The sequence below is a fragment of the Anas platyrhynchos genome, chromosome 1 (assembly GCF_047663525.1).
Source record: "Anas platyrhynchos isolate ZD024472 breed Pekin duck chromosome 1, IASCAAS_PekinDuck_T2T, whole genome shotgun sequence".
Lineage (NCBI taxonomy): Eukaryota > Metazoa > Chordata > Aves > Anseriformes > Anatidae > Anas > Anas platyrhynchos.
Genome location: NC_092587.1, coordinates 180,599,888 through 180,611,614, shown reverse-complemented (window position 1 = coordinate 180,611,614; position 11,727 = coordinate 180,599,888). Strand labels below are relative to the sequence as shown.

General features: G+C 38.3%; 1 protein-coding gene across 2 annotated transcripts in view; it reads right to left on the bottom strand.

Moving 5' to 3' along the window:
- Window positions 1-70: 70 nt before the first annotated feature.
- Window positions 71-11,727, bottom strand: part of PROSER1 (proline and serine rich 1) — a 21,202-nt gene continuing 9,545 nt past the window's right edge. The window contains exons 9-13 of one of the 2 annotated variants that reach the window (XM_072032587.1): window positions 9,635-9,730; window positions 9,468-9,512; window positions 5,371-7,135; window positions 4,570-4,717; window positions 71-402 (exon numbers count right to left, since the gene is read on the bottom strand). In XM_072032587.1, coding sequence (XP_071888688.1) covers window positions 397-402; window positions 4,570-4,717; window positions 5,371-7,135; window positions 9,468-9,512; window positions 9,635-9,730 — 2,060 coding nt within the window. In that variant the 3' untranslated portion in view covers window positions 71-396. Of the gene's footprint in view, window positions 403-567; window positions 3,194-4,569; window positions 4,718-5,370; window positions 7,136-9,467; window positions 9,513-9,634; window positions 9,731-11,727 lie in introns of those variants that run through there. The other variant, XM_038174185.2, reaches the window with a different exon arrangement.

Here is an 11,727-nt window from a genome sequence, read left to right as displayed (position 1 = left end):
TTCTTAAGCTGCAATTAAAGTACCTGTAACAAATAGCAAAACCTGTAGTTGCAAACATAGTCCCAATACGTTCTCATGTTCTGAATGAAGGTTTTATTTCAACGAATGTTTCACTGCACCTTTGTAGTCTCTCAGCATAGCTGAAATACAGCAGTAAGAAGCAACCAAACAATCAAATCACAATTAGTCCAGACTTAAGTCACACAGCAACAGTCCTTTCCCAACATAATCTCAGTGTAAGATCTGGCACGGTTTGCCTCAGGAGTAGGCTTTTCCCTGGCTTTTTAAAATGGGGCTCAAGTAAGCATGAAAGAACTCAGGACAAATCACCCCCTTCAGAAATTCCAATGTTGGGTCACAGGAGCTTGCTTCAAGCTGCAGTGCAGAACACTGACTTTATTCCTGAGGAGAAAAAATTAATAAAAGACAATTTTACATCAGGAAAGACTTTTAAAAAACTGAAACTTACCTTAATCCTAACCACTTGACAGTTCAATTTACAATATCCTGTTCAACATGGTTCAGTAAGAATCAGAGAGCCCATTCTAGAGAAAACACTGTCGATAGTTTAATGCTTCTTAACCAATTTATTCACTTGTCTGACATTGATGACAAGCTTCTCTCTATCATGACACCAGCTGTGCAAGAAATTCTCTTTTCTTGGTAAAGGACATTTCCCAGCAGGTAGGCACCACTTACGAAGTACATTGTTTCGGGATAACATTTAATACAGTGGATAGTAACTACTTCTCACCTGATTGCATTTGGAGAAACAAGATCTCACCATCTCCTACATATCTTTGAGATGTCTAAGGTTCAGACAGAAAAAATCTACCACAAAAACACAACCCATGACCATTCAATATATGTTTTCAGAAACAGACATGCAAAGCGCTTACATTTGATAAAGCAGGGCATGAAAGCTGATGTTTGGTATTTGTTTTAGAGAACAAGGTAAAGTGAGTTAAAGTTTTTTTTGATTGCTTAGTCGGGAAACTAGGACTCAAAGCAGTGATCAAACTCAGCACCTTGGTAAGGTTACAAAGTAAACACTAATATTTTTATTTTCTCCTTCTCCAATTGATCTACAAATCTACAAAGAACAGCCTGTAAAAGGAATGAAGACCAGAGTACTGAAAGATGGTTGAATTTTTTTCTGCAGATTTCTTGAATCAAGAGGTAAGGCACTAACTTTAAAAGCAGTTCAAAGTGGAGAATCATTAGAAAGCAACAGCTTTCATGAAATAAAAAGTTGTGAAAATGCAACATGTTTCTAAGTTTAAAATAATATGTTATTTTGATTATAAAAATGCAAGACTACCTCAATTGCTGACAAAGTATGTAGGACACTATTAAGTTTTCTATCTAAACACTTCATGGGGTATCTCTGTTACCACTCTTTAGGAAACCTATTTTATAATTCAGTATCTAATTCTCCATCATAAAAACCAGCATAAGTAAGATCAAACATGAGGAAGTGTCTTAGCAAAAACAAATTTATTCATCTATTTTTTAAGCAAATAGGTAAATGGTCAGCAAAGCCTTTTTGCCATGACTGTAAACTTTTTATTTTAAAAAATTGTGTTAAAAACCAGTACAGGAATTTCCATTAATGTTCTAAAAAAGTTTGTTCACATCTTGAAAGAAAATACATTAGCAACATCTCCCAGCAGAATTCATCTTTAAAAAAGTAAAACTCTAGGTGCAGAGCTTTTCTACATTATAGTATCTTCTACATTTTAATTTAACCACAAGATTGAATATCATTCATCTCTATTATCTCTAAAACATGATCAGGAGTTTACCTTACATAGATGATATTCAATGATATTCAATGATGTGTTACACATTGCCACAGGTACTAGCATTATTAAAAGAGTGCACAACTGAATTTCACTAACAAAGCAAGACTTTTCTATATACTGCATCATTACCCTTCCTAACCAATACAGTTAATTTAGCTCTATGCCTTTAAAATCATGTACATTTTCCAAGGAAAAATACTAAAAAACCCATGGTCCAAATTCTGCTCCCACTTACATTCACAGGATAACTCATAAGCACCATCAAGTTGTGGTTTATAGCCAAAAAGGTAAAAGAGAACCAGTGGGTTTGTGAATATAAGGGAGAAAAGAACTTGACACATGTCTGTAAACATTCACAAAAGTCTGCAGTCAAAAGTGCCGGATAGGCAGCCTATCCGCAGTACAATTATTTCATTCACAGAGAGGGGTGGGGGTGGGGAAAATGTTATGAAACATTATTTTAGATGCAAATAAAAAAGGCTTTTTATGGACTTTGGAAAGACATATTTCCAGCTAGCTAAACCATACTCCAGTAAAACATAATCCACTTCTATCCAAATACAATACAACACCACCTCCTAGATCTCCTGCTCAGATTCTGACAGAGTACTCAATTCAGCAGCAAGCCCATGACAATATCTCAAAGCATAAGAACACCCCCAAGCCCCTCTGATCTAGTCTCCCCTTAACATACTACTGATGCTAACAGGAGATCCTCACACATACAAATAAAAGATCTGAAGAACCATACACTGATCTTGATCTATGCACGCACGAGAGGCGTGCAGCTAGACTAAAGATCATCTACAGCTTTAAGTATCTAATTTCAGTCTAGATCTCATTCTATATTAACCACATATACCATACAAAACGTAACAGAAGAATAGGTGCTTATACACGCTATTATGTATACTTGTTCTCCCCATTCAGTTTGAAAGCCAATTGCTCTATTTACACATGCCTGTTTGAACGTTCTTGATCCTGTAAGAAACCAAACATTCAATTTCTAAGATACAAGTAGAGTCAGGGATGCTCAGCAATTCACAGGATCAGACCCTGAATCAGTTAAATGCAATCACAAATTAGGTTTGACATCTGACGCAGTTGCCTGGAATCATTTTATCCTCACGTTTACCCCTTTTTCCCCAATTCAGACCACAATCCCACTCAAGCAGAGTGCTCCCACTAAAGTGGAGTCAGCCTTCAAAGTGAATAGGATCAGGCTCTGCCAAGCAACCACTGCAGTCTTTAAAAATGTCTGGTATTTATTGCCATCCACTCTGGGGCAGACTTGTCTGCAGTGAAAATGGTGTTCCTGGTGTTGATGGATAGTTAGCAAAACCTTCAGGCTGAGCTGTATAGTTCTCCAGAGCAGAAGCAGAGTGTGCCTTCAAGGAAGAGAAGAAGTTAGGAAACAGCACAGATAAAAACAAACAAAAACCTAAATCAAGCAAATTTTCAGGCACAATACCGGTCATACTCAAGCCAAAACAAAAAATACTTAAAGTTTAATCTGAAATATGCAAAGAGTGAAGATGAGCAATGCAGCTATATGCATGTGTTAAACTGCAGTGCAATTATTGCTCTGAAATACCAGAGTGAGAAAAGCAGTTGGATTAAGAGGAAATATGAAGAAGCATTATTGGCATTTATTTTTCAGTGTAGGAAGCTGCAGCTGATCTGGAAGGCATAGCTTAATTAGAAGCTGTAGTATTTCACTGACTCTGAGCCTTCTTTATCTACATTGCTCAAGTGTTCACTTCAATGATTTTAACTTGTAAACAAGAAAAACATTTCCTCAATGCAATCTGCATACGTAGATCTACACAGAATAATTTCCTGAGCTGGAAAAGCAACATGGCTGAGATGAAGTCATTTGCTTCTTTTGATCTATTTCCTCTGATATTCAAGAGGTATCTGACAGTATTCTGCATATTGAACAGTATTAGACACGTGCTCCATCTCAAAAATTGATGTGCCACAGAACAGAGAAATCATCAATTTGAGGCACTTAACTGTCTGTTCTAGTATTTTGTATGGAAGGACAAAAATTCTACCAGAATCCTTATTCTGTACAGAAGCCTTTTTAAAAAACAGATAAATTAAATGTCTAAATTATCTAATACAAATGATGATAGCTTCAATTAACCTCTGTAGGCTGCTGACTGCAATGAGTTGTTTCAAGGACAAGAGAGATGATGAAACTACACATTACCTAAAGCCACCTCAAGCTTATATTATGAGGACTGTATTTGTGGGAACTGTCAAGACAAAGGCACTACAACAGCAAACACAAATTCAATAAAATCTGACTGTGGATGTAGAGAGGTGCATAAGTAAAGACAAAGCGGTTTTCCAAAGTATTAAAATGTCAGACTGGAACTGAGCTCAGATTTTGCAACGACATGGTCAACTCACTAGATTTAACATAAATCTATATAAAATTTTTACTCTCTTGCCTTTTATTTTTTTTTCTTTCACACCTCATTTCACAAAGTTTTTTTTGTTGTTCTTTTTGTTTTTCTGAAAGAGTTTAATTACATTTATAACCTCCAGAAGCACTGTATATTGATTGCTTCCCCCAGACGTTCAGTAAAAACATTTATCTGAGTCATTCTTTTTCATCATCCTTGTAACTGGTTCTCACACAGGTTAGAGGTTTTAAACCATTTACGTATTTAAACTAATCCCACAAAGTTGACACTGAAATACATGTTCAAACAGTTACTGGAAGGAGAATAGTATCAACAAATAGGCACATTACCTGTAGTAGTGCCGACTGTGCAGCCGCACTATGCTGCAATTCCTGTAAGGAAGATTGTGTGGCACTTTGGGGAAAGCCAGGGATACCAGGGAGAGACAAAAGACCAGGAAAAACTGCATTTCCCGGTGTCTGTAGTCCAGAAGTCAAACTGAAAGAAATCAAGATGTGGCTGTTACTAGGAGTATCTGCATGACATTTTATCCTATCTTTCTCTCTGTATAAGTTTATGCCTATATTAATTTCTAAACCACATAAAGGCCAGAATTTCAAAACAGAAGCCCACTCTTTACCCGCCTACAAATTATTCATGCACACACAAATCAAGACCATCTGGAGCACAATGTGCCTAAGAAGGGAACTCAGAAATTTTTGTACCTTGTCTGGGCCTACTATTCATATACAAAAAACTTCCTAGACAGAAGTTAATGCTAAATACTTCCTTAAAATATAGGAACATCTAGTAACATCGTCTGCTATATTACCTGGACATGCCAATGGATGCCAGCATGGACTCCACTCATGTAAAGGCCTAGGAGGTGCCAAGTATCCTCATCTGGGACATAAGACTACTCAGCACCTCACTGGGTTAGACTGTGGTAACCAGAATAACCAAGAGCAACCTATTTAGTAGCTACTTTATTAGTTTCTAAAGACAGCTGGCAATGTACTGGTGAACTAAGTTTACAAATTAACTGTAATTACTAACTGTGACTGAAAATAATGTCTATGCATAAAGTAAAACCACAGTTTTGCTCAAGATAAAAATAAATGGTTCTGACCTCCTTCAGAAACAAAACATACCCAGCCTGTGCAACAAGTGCAGAGTTGAAGTTTGAGCTAAAGGCCGAGGCAAACCCTGGCAGGACCGGAGCCGGAGATGGGGCTGTGGCAGCTGCTGGCAACGGTGCAACTGCTGCTACTGCAGAAGATGCCTGGAGGCCAGGGAAAGAAGGGAGAGCAGGAGTGACAGAGGGTGTGTTAGAGACAGGAAAACCAGGGAAGGATGGGTTTGATGATCCCAGAGGTCCCTGGGCAACAGAAAAAAGGGAAGGGACAGCACTGGACAAGTTAAGCGAAAAGGGTGGAGCGGAGACTGTTGCTGAGGCGGCGAGTCCTGAGAGTACGGCGGCTGTGGAGCTCACATGAGGGGCAGACACAGCTGAAGCAGTTGTAGACGGAGTAGCTAACAAAGACCCTGGGAGAGTGACGGGTGGTGTAAGTGCTGGATTACCAGTAAAAGCAAAGTTACTGGTTAGAGACGTGAAAGGAGGAAGTCCATTAAATACGGGGGCAATGGGAGCAGTGGAGCCATGGGGGGCGAGGGAAATGGAAGCCAGAGAACTGGAGTTGTTTAGAGGAGCACTCAAGGAGGAGAGACCTGACAGCGCTGGATTCAGGGAACTGGGTAAACTGACTGGCACTGAAGCTGCTGAGGTGTAGGCACGCCCAAGCGCTGACAGTCCTATAGTGCCATGAGAAGGGCCAGCTGAGTGAGAAGGACCTTTGAAGGCTGAGAGGGTAGGACTCATGGGTTCTGTTTTGACTAGAACCTGTGGAATACTTGTGGTAGCTGGGGCTGATGAGAGCTGCTGGTCAGGATTAGTAGGGCTCGTGCCATGCAAGAGGGAGGCTGATGAGCCACAGTTGACTGGCATAATCGATGGTGAAGTGGTCAAAGGTGACTGTGCAGGCAATGTTGGAGGAGTGGAACTAGAATTGGTCACAGATGGGGATGGAAGACCTGGAAAAATGGCCAGCCCGGGTGTGGAGGAACGCTGTGGGGTGGGGGTGGCTGATGGAGTATAACATTTGTTGACAGAGGAAGTGGGAGGGTCAGAGCTTTGATTAGCTAGAGCAGATAGAGAAGCAAGCTCACTCGTCATAGCAGAAGGTAAAGCAGATGAATTGATTAATGAAGTGTCATTTGATGTCAGAAATCCTTTTAAGACAGACAAAATTGGGTTAGGCAAGCTAAGTGAACCAGGAATGGTGGTGGCAGGAGAATTAGCAACCGTAGAGGGAACAGGACTAGAAATCCCTTGGACATTGGGTGGCAAGGACAAAGGGAGACCAGCAAAAACTGATGACAATGGAGTGGGATTGTTAGCTGAAGCAACTGAAGAGGTTGCAGAGAAAGGGAGGCCAGCAAATGGTGCAGTAGCAGATGCAAAAGCTTCATTAGGTGCAGGCGTGGCACATGGTGTGGAAGAACCTTGTGGAGCTGGTGTAGCAGTGGGTATAGAAGCCAGCCCAGAGAAAACTGCAGGGATGGGTGTAGAGGTAGCACTGTGAACAGAGGTGACAGGAACACCAGGCAATGACAGGGATTTGATGACAGTCGGGGTTGGAGTGGATGGCTGAGATGTATGGATGGAAGAGGAGACCTGTCCTGGGAAAACAGGAAGGACAGGGGTAGACATGTTCATCCCAGAGATGAGTGGAGTTGCAGGTGCTAATGGATGGCTTATTGCCTTGACAGGTGATGGGGTAGGGACTGGAGTAGCAGCAGGTGTTGAAGGATTAGAACCATGAGGAGTAAAGAGCTGATTCGCTTGTGCAGAAAAAGCTGCAAAGAAACAAAACTGGTAAGAATACTTGAAACTGTCAGAAATGTTTGAAATCAACACAAAACACATTTTATACAGCATTTCAAATTATGATACACAGGCAATAGCTAACATACAACATCTATATATAAAAAAATCCACACTGGAAACGAAACGGTATGTACAAACACATCACACAAGCTGTACATGACGTATGCTACCACTTCTCTTTAGAGCACTTTGTGACATTCACCACTTCTTCATCATCTCATGCAAGACAGTTGAGATATTCACGTATACTCCATAAGAACAGTTAAGTGATACAGGTAAACACCCTCCCTCTGATTCCTAAAATCTAGCGTTACCCAAACCACATCTAACATTCCACTGGCGTCAGATCACCTGGGCTCCTCTGCATTCACTCTCACTGAAGGTCACAATTTCCTTCAGAACCACTTAATTCAATGTATCATGATTTCAGAGAAGTTTAGTCAACATCTGAAGAAAGCTGATTTCAGGTGCTGGTATTTTTCTTTCTTTCAAACCAGGTCATTCTCTTCACTGTGTTTCCTTCATACTTTGACTCTAAGAAGGTATGCTTTTAAATTCATGTATCACACTACAGTATTAAACTAACATTGGCACTTGACCTTATCAACAAGTATTTCTGGAAGTCTGAAGCCAGGCGTATATAATTGAGGCAAGCACCTGACACTAGGAGTATGGACTTAAATCAACCCTACAAAGCAAGTAAAAGAGACATCAGTCAAGCTGAAGGAAAACAGGGAGGCACACGGCTAACAGGGCTGTGGAGGTTTGGCAGAAAAAAATGCCTTTATGAACACTGGCACATCAAGAACCTGATATCTCTACATCTAGATCCTTGTGGAATATAAACGTGTTGATTAATCTCAAATAACCCTCATATTTTATTTTACTTTTAAAATGGTCTAGCTTGCCAATGGTCTGCAAGCAGATCATTGATACAACCAGCCAAACTCAACACCCCTAAGTTTAAAATAGGCTAGATTTCTCTCCCATATAAATTCTATGAATACACAAAACTAAAAATTGAATATTTAAAATCCTGGACCTAAGTTGATACAACAAATTTTGTTATTTTGTTACGTATTTTATTTTTTATTTTATATTCTATTTTATTATGTATCTTGAAACTCTAAAATGAGTGAGCTTGCAAACAAACCACTTCCTTGTATATAGTCTTTTCCAAAAACCTAGACCTAGATTGCTCTGATCTGGATTCTGTCTGTTCCTTCAAGTTTCCAAGTTGAATATTCTCCTAATGATCACAGTTTGTAATGCAGTCAGCAAAGATAATCACCAAAGAAACACAGCAGGAATAGAACTGTTACTGAATTTATTTTCCTACGAGACTCTTTTAGTCCTTACACTGTACTGATTTACCTGCATAAACTACCTTGTAAATTCATGCACACTCAAAAGGTATACATTAATAAAGTGATTCTTTGAAATAGCAGCCTTCCTGTAGAACCATCCTTGAGCATAGAGGAGAAAAGACGAAATGTAACTTTTTTTTCCCTCCAGAAATATTTACAGGAGCTAAATTTATCATGGTCATGCTATCTATTTTGAGTATTTGCTAATATGTCTGACTCAACATGTAGCAGATTCTTAGTTTATATTTGTCAAGGTTAACAAAGTTTTTACCAAACACTTTGTATAAGTAGCTCAACTTCCAATTTATTATTATTATTTGTATTATATCACCTTAACCCCCAATCTCCAGTACACTAAGTACCACATAAATACAGACCAAAAAAACGCACAATTCTCTTCTGAAAAAAGAATTGGAATTTAAAGTGTAAGACGAAATTGCAGGAGACATACTTGGATTTAACAGTTAAGACATTCTACATATGGATTTCAACAAACAAAGAACAAAGAATCTCTCTTCTGTATTCCTAGTCTTCCATTGCAACTAATATATGAAATTAAAAAGTGTATAGATTTTCAAATAGACGTCTGAGGTTTTTAACAACTGTAAAAAATATTAATGAAGTGTTTCAGTGCACTACGTTGCAAAGCATATCTTGATTTAACTTTTTGTATTTCTTACATACATATATAGATACATAAGAATATAAAACTTAATGAGCTAACACAAAAGGCCAGATTTTAACTTTTTAATACTTTTAAGTGTAAAATGCCTGAAACAAATTTTTATCAGTTTTCAAGAGATTCTCTTGCAACAGCAATTAAATACATAAATTGTTATGGAAATCCTACTAAACAAATAAGTTATTTACATTTTCAGAATAATTAGTGGAGTTACAAACAACACAATAAGCCCCCTGCAGATTTGCAATTTACCTTGATTTTGGGAAGGTTTTGCCTGGCTGGAAAGGTCCTCATTTTCTAAACAGAGAACAACAGCTAATTATTTAAAAGCAAATGGAACTCGAGCAGTGAATGATCCAGTCAGAACAAGGAAGGAGGAGAAAATATCATGAACATTTTTAGAACTATTCATGCTTTACCTGCTACCACTTGATTAGCAGTGTATGGTGGAGGAGCTGGTAAGCCTGGAGCTATGACATTAGCCATTGGAACTAAGCCAGCATTGTTGTAAGCACCTAAAAGAAGAAACGCAACATACACCTTAATTGCCAGAAGAACACGTATACGAATGACCTAGGAAATGTCTTCCCTTGGAAAGAACATTTTCAAGATTATAAGACATTACTTCACCAAAAAGCCAGTTGTTAATCATTCAGGCTGCTGCCAATGTCTGCCTGAGTGACATGCACTGTGATCCAAATTTTACTAAGGGCAGTTCTTTCGTCATTTTTTACAACAGAACCAAGCAGAAATAGAAATTAAAATTTTGCACCTTGAAAGAGCCTGAAAAAGACAGGTTTCAATTGCTTTCACTTCCATGTTACCTGAAAAACTTAAAGGGCAGTAAAGAATCAGAGTGTCTGCAGCATCATTTGTTCTTTTTCTATTCCTAACTTAAAGGCTGCTGCAGCTCTTCTTTTGATATTGAAGCCTTTACAAACAAAAGAGCCAAACATACCAATGATCACGCTCAGCTCTCCATCACTAGTGAGAAAATTCAGAGAATGATGTCACATCTCTGTGCAAATAAAATTCTTAATCAACCACTCTTCAATATTTATTTAAATGTGAAGAAATCAAAATGGGATAGCAGATGATTTTTATATAAAATGCTCATTGTACTTAACATGTCAATAAAAACTTTCTTCCCCTCCTTATTCTTTGGAGCAACTTGAACTGCTGTTTGATAGCTATAGCATACAGTTCTGATGAAGAGTATAAGAATTTAACTCACAGTAATATAAATACAATTCACAATGGTCCTGAATGACTATTTTAAGAGTAGATAAACTTATGCTTCATTCGAAAAGGCACCACTTGAAAAATACTCCAAGTGCGGTAATTTAACATAAAAAAAACCTTTCTGATTTCATAGTTTCATAGAGGTTGTTCTTAATGTTATGATTTCTTGCAGGACAACTCATGATCCAAAATCAGAGAAGTAACTAACAATCACTGTGTCACGGAGGAAGCAGATATTATACCATAACATGTAAGAGGCAGAAAATAAAACATCATTCCAACTTTTCTACCCATTGCTTGAATCAGATTCAATAATTTCAGGTCAGTAACTGCAATCTCATTAAAAACAATTTTATATACAGGTATGTATCATTAGCCGTCAGTTCCTTTGTCACAAGGGCTTTCTAAAATTATGCTGCAGTTTAATAAGGCCCTGAAGCCATAAAAAACTATTCTATATACTAAAATGTACTAGTATTTATGTCCAGTCACAGGCCAAATTTTGTGCCCTAACTGATTTTGCATAGGATTTATTTAATATAAATTTGAACTGGTCTGCAAGTTTACAAGTACACTTTTTGGAGAGCAAGCCATTTCTAAAGTCAGACTTTAGCTGCCAGTACTGCCCATTTTTCTGGACTGATATAAAGAGATTAGTAGACATTAAGTTGATTAGATGACTCACTTTTCAATATCCTTGCCAAATGGTCTATCACACTTTCTCATCAACTGCCTTAAAAACTCCCTGAAATTCCTAACACCAGTGAAAAGCAAGCTTGCAAACCAGAGCACTCTTCACTTTGTAGTACAGTATGTCAAGATCAGGAAAAGTTTTCAGCTGCTGCACAAAAAGACTTCTGCCTGCCTATGTAAGTACTCCAACCTCCTATTCCAAAGAAATGTCAGTTTTATAGTACTGCAAGCAAAGTCTGTGTCACTTATTTGTGTCACTTGCTAGGAAGAGCACTTCGGCAGATTGAGTCCAGTTGCAGCTGAGACAAGTGCTACCAAGTGCCTTGCTACCACCACAAATGTCTTGAATTGAACAACTGATGCATCAGAACACAGAGAGGAACTTACAAAGAAAGGCTCTATCTTGCCTGAGGCACAAGGATAGGAACAGTCAGGCAAAATGTAAAGTAGCAAGGGCAACTGTTATGTCCCTTCTGAGACTGAAATCTACATACCTAAAATTTTCTTTTAGGAAACTATGTTCCATTGTGACAGGCAGCAAAGTGCTTTTACTGAAGCTAACTGAGAAACAAATTAC